Below are 11,097 nucleotides of genomic sequence, written 5' to 3'. Positions count from 1 at the left end.
ATTTACTTGATTCTCACTCATATTTTTCATAACAAATTAAACTGAGAATTATTATGTATACGAAATGCAAATGAGCCCCTGTACTATAACTACGAAGAAGGCAAATGAAACAGAATAGGTGCCATTGACCACTGGGGCAAAGGGGACAGATGGGAATAAAGGAACAATTAAAATTGGATATTTTATGTTACACGTTACACCACTCTCTACAGATTGGTTAATATTGAAACAAAGTAATGTTTGTTAATATTGTATACTTATTTATTTGGTAAAATCAGATATATTATGATACATTATTGCTTTGTTACATAATTTATTGCATTGCACTTATACATACATACAAACAAAAACTTCAAATGAGATCAATAAATAAATTTTGTACTATCCAATAGTTATTGCCAACAAAATTTTTGATAATGTTACAAATTCTGTGAATGGGATTTAAGGTGTACATTTAAACCATAACGTGTCTGGTATGACTTATCACATAAATGGCAATGGAAGTTTTTGACCCCAGTGTGTGTTAAAGAGTGACGTTGCAATTCTGATTTTGAGAAGAACCGTTTGCCACAACTGTCACAACCATACTTCTTTTCTTTCAGGTGATTCTTACGTATATGAGAGCTTCGTGAGCTAGACGATATAAATGTTGCATTACACACTTCACATTTATGATTTCTTGTTCTCTTGTGATTCCAAAGTATGTGAGAATGAAGGCCTCCAGGCACTTTGAACCTCTTTGGGCAGTATTTACAGCTGTATGGACGATCGTTGCTATGCGTAAGCATGTGTATTCTTATGTATCCTGGAGGATACGACTTCCCACATTGATCACATTGACGTAATATTCTCTCAGACCTATTCTTATCTTTGTTGTCAACGTTTGGCTGGCAAGAGTGGCAGTTTAGATCATTAACATCATAGAAGCCTTCCCAGCAGTTTTCACATAAATAAGGTTTTAAATGCAGCTTTCTGTGTCGAGCTAAAGACCGAAAGTCTTCAAACTTTTCATTGCAGTATTCACAGTCCCTTCCAACATCTGATTTTACAGGGTGATTACTGGTGCAGTGTTCAGTAAGGGCCTTAATTGACGTAAATTCAGTTTTACATTCTACACAGAAAACAACGATCATTTCATTCTCAACAGGTGGTGGGGGAGGCAATTTTTTGTGTTTCTTCTTCTTTTCTTTGTAGCTTCTTGATTTCAGGTCCTGTTTGAGTTCGTCAGATTCATAGTTATATTCGCAATCATTGTCGCTGGTTGCTTCCAGCTGTTGTGAAGCATCGGCTAATGTTTTAGCACTGGCTTCAATAAGTGCTTTGAATGAGTATGTTATTGTTAGCTGGTGAACACAGTTGATGCAGATATTTTCTGGATAAGGGTCTTCGGATGATATCTGAAATGTTGAAGATAAAGTATGAGTTATTGCAATATCTGGTACAAAAAAGTCAAGGATCAATTTTATTCTTTCAGATAATAAAAGATGGTAACATTGATAGATGGAATAATCACTGCCAATAAATGAATAAGAATTAACATTATAAATAAAGTTACTAAATAAAGTATAGTAACCACTAACCACAAAGTGCAAACACTATGTTGTTGTACTGATACAAGTTGCTATAAATAACTGTGAAACCGTGGATTAGTTGTTCTGATTAAATATAATTGTTTTTATGTAAGGAAATAATAAAACATACTTACCTTATAGTTGTAAAAGTTCTCTAAAATATCGGACAGTCTTACTTCGTCCCCGGTTATATTTACAAAGGCGTGTACATGTCTCATTTCCTTCTCCCTGCCCAAACATGTTCTGCATTGGTTTTTGAAACTCATTTCTATATAATTCACTACTTAATTATAGTTTTTATTTACAAATAGCAAAAATAAGCCCACCCAAATCGATAGCAGACCAAACGTCAACAAATTGATTGGTGTCAAAACCAGTGGGTAGACACTTCTCATACAAAAACTAGTCTCTATATGTAGCAATTGATATACAACCTTATCCTTTAAGCAATAAAGTGCATTTTGGATTGATTTCACTATAGCAGGGGAACCCGCGGATCAATACCACCATACTAAAAATAATTGTTAGTGTCCTTATGTTGGTAGTATTGTTAGTTTGACAAATGAAAAAAAATGTCTGTCAATTGAGTTTGAGTTTTTAACCGGCGAATTGATTCGTGTGAAGTTATTTTCTCAGATTTGGTGCAATATTACTGTAAATAAACTTTTCTGTCGTTTACGTTGAGTTGATTAAGTTCCTCCGTATCGGGCGTGATAAAGTTTGCTGTTCAGTGTTATGTTTTTTGTGAGATAGAGACTCTTTTAAATAAGCTGTGTTTCAACTTCTACAGAAGTTTAAACTCTTATTTACTTTTCTGTTTAATGGGTATGTTATCTACTTACTTGAAATATTAGATCTATTACAAATCTATTTTTCATTAAAAACAACCCTATGTGATGAAAATGTAAATGTACTTTCAAAACTGGTAAATGCATGAACCAGGGCATTGACACTGGTTGGAGAGAAATTATAGGCTTTGTTTAATTAATACCTATTTCATTTTAGGCTTCTACTGATAATGGAGAGTAGAAACAACAAGAAGTGCGTTATTTGTAATAAGAGGCGAAGTCGTGGTGGATCACCCTTACTTTTGAGTAGGTTTCCTCTGGATTCTGACCGGTAAGTTTCTAATAACACTAATTTATTACAAGATAATTTTACTGATTGTGTAAACTTAAAGGCTGGGATTAATATTTTTAATCATACAGTAAATAACCATAACCAATTTTTAATTTCAGTATTTTGTTTCGTACTCTGTAAATGAATTGCATAACAATACTAAAAGAAATTAGTTGATGAATAAATTTCAGTTTGTTATTCTTTTTCTTTTCTAATAGGTATTTCTTATTTCAGTTGTCTAATGTGGGTTAAAAATGCTGGCATAGAAGACTTAGCATATTTTATGTACCTATTGAAAAGTTACACCAACTGAAGTTTGTTTGTGGTGGGCACTTCACTCCTGAATCCTTCAATGCCAAAGGAACTCGGCTGAAGAACTCAGCTATTCCAACACTGGAATTGAGCAATCCCATCTTGCCAGATGAAGTTTTGACAGAGTTTCCTCTTCATGTAAAAGACTCCAATAAAGAAAACCTCAAGACAGGTATGATGATGACTTCAATTATTTTTTTTAAATTTAATTTACTATCTATCAATTTTTCTGAATTATTTAGATGTCTTAATTAATTTTCTTTGGTTTCCAAAACAAACCAACCGAATGCAATTTAACAAAGTTCTTTCTTTGTAACCACAAACATGTGTTGTATGCTTATCAATAAATAATATATAATTTCAATTATTAATTATATCTATACTTTGTTACAGTTCTTTATGATCATTCATATTGCATTCCAAAGAAGTCAAATCCAGTTGAACGAGGTATGTTTATCTAAAATTATACTAATAATATAAAAAGGAAATATTTCATTGTTTGTTTGTATTTGATCGGCTCCATAACTCGAAGCCAAGATAGCCTAAAGTGCGGGTTAGAACCCCACAGCTTGAATATTGTAGTAAACCCACTCGTAACACAATTTAGCTTAGAATGTGTGTTGAGTTAGAGGGACTTTAGTAATTTGTGTAATACAAATTCTTCAAAAAAAGTACCGGACCAATTTGAAAAATTTTAGGCAATCTACATTAATTAGCCAGGTCAGCTAGTTTAATAATATTTATAAGCTAGTAATTTTTAATGTGAGCAAGACATGTACTAGACTGATTGTACCCTAAAGTTGGGTAAGAACATGACATTTTATTACCCAATTCACATTTCATTATCTGCTTTCAGTTCCCCTTACAACTACAACCAAACAACTAAATTCAACATGTTTGGGAGCTGTGGATATACCAGATTCTGGTATTTCTGCGAAAACAACTTTTGAACCTCTTCCTTCTACTTCCAATGCACCAGAACATATGACCTATAAACCTATTACTCATGGTAAGTGTACAAACTAATTATTTACCTTCTAAAATATGCCTTCCCTCAAACTAAAGAATGCCACCCTGGATGCGTTCTGCAGTCTGCAGTCAGGTCAAAATGAACTTATATGTACAACATTCTAGGTTTCTGTACATTTTATATTAATGCGATTTGACCGTGCGGATACGAACAAAGAACGCAAAGCACACGTGACTGATTGCCTTATCACGACCACTTACAGATTGTCTTGACATACCCGCAGACCGCATCCAGAATGCAGAACATTAAAACCTCTAAATGCCTTTAATTTAATATTATGTCATTGTTATTGAAGGTGGGCCCACGCTTCATATTTTATGAGAAGAGCTATCATTATCCTGTCTTTGCATTTTTTTAAAACTTGATAATGATTGATTGATTTGGAAATAATATGTTTCATAAAACAACAAAATAAATTTTAAACTAATTTGCATATTTATAATATTTCAGATGATAAAAACATTTGCCATCAAGATGCACAGGCAGAAATATTAGTCCACAGTTATAAAAGACCTAAGAAAAACATTGAAATGAAAGGTAAGATAAAACATACCTAATTTAAAAAACTAAGTAAAATTGCTGATTAAAGCAAATTGAATTGAATATTGGTTAATTACCAATATTCAATTCAATTTGCTTTAATGTTGTTTTTTTTTGTTACAGACACTTCATCAACATTTACAATTAAAGAGAAGAGGCTTTGGCGACAGTTACAAAATGCAAAAAAAACAATAAGGAATATAGCGAAGTCAAGAGTGAATTTAGACAAGTTAGATTCGGAAGTGCTGACATCGTTAGTAAAGGATGTAGTGCAGAATAACAAAAAAAAGTCACAAGGAAAAAGGTGGACTTTAGCCAACAAAATATATGCTTTGGCTATATTTAAACGGTCCCCTAAAGCATACCGCTATATGCAAAAGCTGTTTACGCTACCAAGCACTAAAACGCTCCAAAGGATTTTAAAAAATATACCAATGGAGCCTGGTATAAATAAAAATATAATTGATATGTTAGAGGCAAAAGCATCAAGTATGCCAAAGGAAAATAAATATTGCTCGTTAATATTTGACGAGATGGCGTTAAAGAAACGGATAATTTATAACGAAATTGCTGATAAAGTGGATGGCTACGTGGATTATGGAGAGGGCGAGAACATGGGACGAGAAAAGAAAATTGCAGACCATGCGTTAGTGTTTATGATACAGGGTGCTAAACATAAATACAAACAATATATTGCGCACTATTTTGTGGAAGGCACAATATCAACAGCAAAACTGGCAAAAATTATATCGGACATCATCAAAAAATTAAAAGAAATCGGATTTATGGTTCTGACAACAGTTTGTGATCAGGGATCTACAAATATAGGAGCTCTTAACATGTTAAAAAGAAACTGTGGACAAGGCATAGATAGCAACTTTTTCTCTGTAAATAATGACAAAATTTTTATAATCTATGACATCCCTCACTTGTTCAAATCATTACGAAACAATTTCTTTAAAAGTGGAAATATGTCTTTCGATGGAAAAATTGCACAATGGAGGCATTTGGTAGTTGCAGAAGAACACAACAGAAATTTTTTAAATTTTAAAAAACTGAATAGTACCATTGTAAATCCAACATTCAAAACTAAGATGAGGGTGAAGTATGCTGCGCATGCTCTGAGTAATACCGTGGCAGCTATTTTAAAAATGATGGCATGGAAAGAAGTTTCTGATTGCAATGATACAGCATTTGTGATTGAACAGTTAGATAAACTATTTGATTGTACAAATGGTCCATCATCTTTAAATGACGTAAAGAAAGGGATCCGGGAAAATGTTTCCACATCAAGTAATCACATTGAGTCTTGGACCTTTTATACTGATAAGTTAAAAACCATAAAATTTATAACAGCAGAAAACACGATACTAAAAAATGTTAAATGCGTAAAGGGATATCAAATATCTATCAAATCCTTAAACGATATTTGGGAAAAGTTAAAGAATGAAGGGTTTAAATATATGAACCTTAGACAGTTTAACCAAGACTCTCTGGAAAACTTATTTGGAATCATTAGGCAACACAGTGTAACCAATAGAAATCCCACTATCACGCACTTTACTGCAGCGCTTAAAACAAGCATGGTTACTGGGCTGAAAGTGCCTCATAGCAGAAGTGCTAATTGTGAAGCAGACAACAATAAACATATGCTGGAATATAAAGACATTTTAAAAACTAATTTAAAAACAACAGAAATAAAAATTAATGTTCAAGATTCCACAGACACTGAATTTTATCCTGTGTTGTCTATCCCGGACCCTGAAAACTTAGAACAGCCCATTGAAAATTTGTGTAGCCTTGAAAACCAACCAGTAGTATATGTAAGCGGGTATTTAGCTGCCAAACTATTACAGAACAGTTCTTGTTTAATTTGTGAAGAGTGTTTGAGCGTGAAAACTCCTGTTGACAATGATTTGTATGCATATATATCTCTTCGCGAATGGTGGCATGATAAAAAAAGTCTCGTTTATCCAACAATTCAATTATGTACCACCGTAAATGAAGCTAAACAATTTTATCATGACCATATTGCCGACCAGATATATATGGAAAATGTTGGAAAATTCATTTTCTTAATGTTGAGTACAAATTGTTATTTTAGTTGGTTTAAATGTCAACAACATAATAAAGAAATTTATGATAAGACTAGCTTTCCGCCCGCGGCTTCGCCCGCGTGGAATTTTGTCTGTCACAGAAAAACTTTATCGCGCGCGTCCCTGTTTCAAAAACCGGGATAAAAACTATCCTATGTTCTTTCCCGGGACTCAAACTATCTCTATGCCAAATTTCATCAAAATCGGTTGCGAGGTTTAAGCGGGAAAGCGTAACAGACAGACAGACAGACAGACAGACAGACAGACAGAGTTACTTTCGCATTTATAATATTAAGTTGGGATGTTTAAAATATTAAGTTACCTTTTTCTAAGAAAAAGTTGTAAAATCATTAATGACAGCTTCATAAAAAGTGAAAACAATTTTGCTGACAAAAGTAAAAAAGCACAGCAACAAAGCATTGAAAAGTAATCTTGAGGCTGAGGTTCGATCAGCTGATAAGAAAATTAAAGATGTTTATAAATAAAAATCCTATTTTTTCTTAGAAAAAGTTGTGAATTATTTTCAGTTTTTTTATTTCAAGTTTACAAAATTATCATTTCTGTACTTTGTTATAATTTTCAATAATTCCTCATGCCTACAACTGCTATGTCATGTTCAATACTTATTGTAATATACCTATTTTATTTCGAAATAAATAATTTACGTTACAAAACTTCGTTTTACTTACACATAGTATAAAATAAAAATAGTAATCATTAAAATATTGAAGGTTCCTATACTAGATATCGATATGCAATTACAACCCTAGCAAAGTATCGATAATCGATAAGTTATTACGAACGTCACTAATACTGTCAGAAAATAAGGCATTATGTTGGTAGCTCCGCCTGTAGTTTGTGCGGTTGGTAAAGATTTGCGGGTCGTTCTCTAAAATGCATATGTGTGCGTGAGCTCAAAAAATATCTATGGAGTGCCGTCTCTTACTCTTTTATGCTCTTTGGTCAAAACTGTCAAAAAAGTGAGCAGTGTTGCCAGTCGGGTCTTGTCAGAAATTACCAGAAATATAAAAAAATGTAACCTTTTTGAATAAAAAGTAACCTTCTAAGGGGGGGGGGGGGGGGGGTGCGGAGCGATTGTGTAAGGTTGTTCATGGATGGAAAATGAACACAATTGATTATCAATCATTTACCTAAATTCGAAATTTTGACCATTCCATGAAGACCGAAAAGTGACCGGTTCGTATAAAAACGTTTCATGGATTTGCGTTTCACTATCGAAAAATATTGGCTAAAACTCATTTTTTATAACAAATAATAAATCAAATTCATGTTTAAATGCAGTTTATGACATAATTTTTAAATTGTCACTATTAATATTTTTTACTGAATAACCTGTAAAAGTTAATTCTACAATTTCTGAAAAATCACCTAAAAGTAACCTTTTCATTAGTGTAACCTAAAAGTAACCAATGCAGTTCAAAAGTAACCTAAAAGGTTACAAAAGTAACCTTCTGGCAACACTGAAAGTGAGTGATGTGTGAAAAAAAAAATTCAAGAACGGTGTCACCAGTCAGACAGAAAATAACAGGTATAAATACTACATTATTTTCAAGATGTTAATGAATGTTTTGTTAATCATTGATCCAAACCAGTCAATAATATTATTTCGATAAAACTTCTAATTTTAAACTGAAAGTTCAATCACAGAATCAAAATAGCAATTAACAATAATAACTAGACATCTGTGTATTGTAATCGTAGCTTTTATATCAGGTGGAATACCTCTTGCCTACCTATTTTTGTCTTCTGAGTCATTAACCGACACACACCTAAATTTCGGGTGAGTTGGCTAAGCTTTTCTAAGCATTTTAAGGCTGAGTTGCACCACCTAACTTTGACAGTAACTACAACGATAACCGGTGTATTTTGTATGGAGTTTCACAGATTTTTGACGTTTGTCAAAGTTAAAGTAAGATGGTACAACCCAGCCTAAGGCCTCAGCCTCGAACTTAGCGGGCAGCGGGGCGGCGGCGGCGGCGGCGCGGGAGCGGCAGGATCTTATGCGTAAAATCAAATAGACCGGTTCTCGAAAACAGCGGCGCGGAAGCGGGGCGGCAGCGGGCAACGAGCGGGCAGCGGCGAGGGAGCGGGCAACGAGCGGGCAGCGCACTCCTTCTTTTGCCCACAATAAATCGAGCGTTAGGAATAAATTTGAATCGAAATAAAATTGTCGCCGTTGTTCAGACATTTCGTTTGCGAATAAAAACAAATATCTCGACAACACAACCCCGAACACAACACTTCGCCGCTAAAGCGCCGCGCGAGCTGCCCGCTTGTTTCGAGAACGGGTCTGCGTTGCCCGCCCCGCTCCAGCGCCGCCGCCGCTCCCGCCCCGCTGCCCGCTAAGTTCGAGGCTGAGGCCTAAGGGTTTTTGTTAGTTTGAGTCTGTGGTTTGAGTAATGTAACATTTATTTGTTTTATTTTTTATCTAAGTTATTGAAATTATTTATTAGTAAGCACTAGTAAGCAGGCCCTTTTCAGGGCGTTATTATTATAGTCACATCAACTCACGTCCCAAATATGGGTTCGCCTGCTACCACTAGATACTAGACTATTACATTACATAACTTCTACAACATCACTAGTTGTAGTCGCACACTGTCACATTGGGGGCGTTTGGCCAAAAATAGCGCTTGTTAGAAATTGTTTGCAAAATGGCGATCGCCATGGCAACCACCGAAAACTTTAGCATTTTTTCGACAAGGACACGTTTGTTAACATCAAAAGTAATGTTTTTTCCATAGATTTTTTTAGCAATGATAGCACTTACCGCTAAAAGGACGCCATTTTTCTTACTAGCGCTAGCTAGCTATTTTCGGTCAAACGCCCCCATTTTTGGACCGCAGTCGCTGGACAATGTCACTTGTCAGTTTGACATTTATCAAGAAAAATGTTTTGTCCACCAGCTGAAGAGGAATCTCAAAATCAAAATAATCATACGGCTTCTCACAAAAGTCATCGAAAACGAAAAAAGAAGCCTGCCCGCAAAAATCTGCAGCAAGGATTTGGCAGGATCAAGAAAAAGCATTCCAAGCTAGCGCTAACCATGTCATCGTGGGCTGAGAATTTTACGTTTGCTGCGACTTGGCAGCTGAAACACCAATTGGCTTATTGGAAAGCGCGTGCGAAGGCTTTAGAGTACGAGAATGGTGTTCTTCATGATATAATTCGTAAGAAAAACTACGTGGGTCCTTCCACAGCGTCGAATACTGTAACGGAATCTGATAGTATGCATGTGGAAACAGAGTCTGGAGACGACGAAGAATACGAAGAGAGCGGTGATGAAAATTTAGAAGTCAGTGAAGAGTTTATAGAGTTTCTGCAAGCGAATGCCAAGTTCAAAGAAGATGCTAGACTTGAAAGAGAGAGATTAAGAGAACAAAGCCAAAAAGAGGAACAAAAACAAATTGCTCAACTGGAGGCAGGGCCCCCAGAAGCTCAAGAAAATAGAGAGGAGGTGCTTAAAGAATTGTACGGTGACGATTGGGAGAGAATAGCTGCTTTGGAAATGAGTTTACAGACTCAGTTTATCGAAGAAAGTGATAACAGTAAGCCGGATTACTGGCCTAATATACCATTTAACTTTAATTTTGGTTAAAACAATTAAATGTTAGTTTCTAAGGAATTTTATTAAAGTTAGTAAAATGTTTAATGCCTACAACAAACAATGTTTTTGGTCTCCTAAATATGTGAGGTTTCCCACAGTTTGCTATTTGAAGAATTAATTAAATGGGACTTTTTACAATCTTTTCTACAATGCATTTCTATTTTTGTAACAATTTCATATAAAGTACAAATAAACATCAACTTTTTATTCAACACTGTGTTTTCTTGGATTTCGTTCAAGAGTGTAATCATGCAGTCAGTCTGATGGCTGTAAGAAGTTGATAAATATTTACATTATTTACTTAATAGATTAAAACAGTTATTCAAGTCATACGAAAATTAAATTATATCTTCATCAACTATATCATTCAAGAAATGAATAAATAAATAAATGAGTGTCCCATTAAATTGTGCCCTCCACCAGTAGGTTCCCCTGATGAGTGATAGGACCTTAATATCAACAGTGGAGTGCACTGCTAAAAGGAAATTTCATTGTATTGTATTTTACATTAGTGTTAGTCCATTGTTTTATTAGAATTATTACTTTTAACAATGAAAAAAACATTTTTTTTGAATCAAGGAAATAAACTTTTTGTAATCTTTAAAACAATGTTTCTATTTTAATGAATTTTAATAGTAAGATAGAGTGTTCTATGTTGAAAATAATTTTTGAAATATAATTAACTAGCGACCCGCCCCTGCTTCGCACAGGTACAATGTATTATACTTTTAAAAACCTTTTTCTTGAATACATAGTGAATGTATTCAAAAAACCGCATGGAAATCCGTTGCGTACCTACCT

General features: G+C 34.4%; 2 protein-coding genes and 1 long non-coding RNA gene across 3 annotated transcripts; 2 read left to right on the top strand and 1 right to left on the bottom strand.

The window, feature by feature from the left end:
• Positions 1 to 419: 419 nt before the first annotated feature.
• On the bottom strand, positions 420 to 1,916 carry LOC135072842 (zinc finger protein 761-like). The gene is made up of 2 exons (XM_063966883.1): positions 1,706 to 1,916; positions 420 to 1,397 (listed from the first exon to the last, which is right to left on the bottom strand). Exons 1-2 carry the CDS (start codon positions 1,835 to 1,837, stop codon positions 420 to 422), a joined length of 1,110 nt encoding a protein of 369 aa, XP_063822953.1. The 5' UTR covers positions 1,838 to 1,916.
• Positions 1,917 to 2,984: 1,068 nt separating this feature from the next.
• Positions 2,985 to 7,224, top strand: LOC135072994 (uncharacterized). Its single transcript, XR_010257557.1, has 5 exons — positions 2,985 to 3,174; positions 3,396 to 3,449; positions 3,859 to 4,011; positions 4,483 to 4,569; positions 4,696 to 7,224. It is a non-coding gene; the product is annotated as an uncharacterized LOC135072994 (long non-coding RNA).
• Positions 7,225 to 9,735: 2,511 nt separating this feature from the next.
• Positions 9,736 to 10,287, top strand: LOC135072841 (gem-associated protein 8-like). The gene has a single exon (XM_063966882.1). It carries the CDS (start codon positions 9,736 to 9,738, stop codon positions 10,285 to 10,287), a length of 552 nt encoding a protein of 183 aa, XP_063822952.1.
• The last annotated feature ends 810 nt before the right edge of the window (positions 10,288 to 11,097 follow it).

Source organism: Ostrinia nubilalis, chromosome 6, assembly GCF_963855985.1.
Source record: "Ostrinia nubilalis chromosome 6, ilOstNubi1.1, whole genome shotgun sequence".
Taxonomy (NCBI): domain Eukaryota; kingdom Metazoa; phylum Arthropoda; class Insecta; order Lepidoptera; family Crambidae; genus Ostrinia; species Ostrinia nubilalis.
Note: the sequence above shows the minus strand (reverse complement) of the source record. Positions and strands in the feature narration are given on the sequence as shown.

Excerpts from the sequence above, each read along its gene's own strand:
- LOC135072841 (XM_063966882.1), top strand. The coding sequence starts at position 9,736 with ATGTCATCGTGGGCTGAGAATTTTACGTTTGCTGCGACTTGGCAGCTG.
- LOC135072842 (XM_063966883.1), bottom strand. The coding sequence starts at position 1,837 with ATGAGTTTCAAAAACCAATGCAGAACATGTTTGGGCAGGGAGAAGGAA. Across the intron at positions 1,398-1,705 it reads AGAACTTTTACAACTATAAG|ATATCATCCGAAGACCCTTA; the intron begins GTAAGTATGTTT and ends TCAACATTTCAG.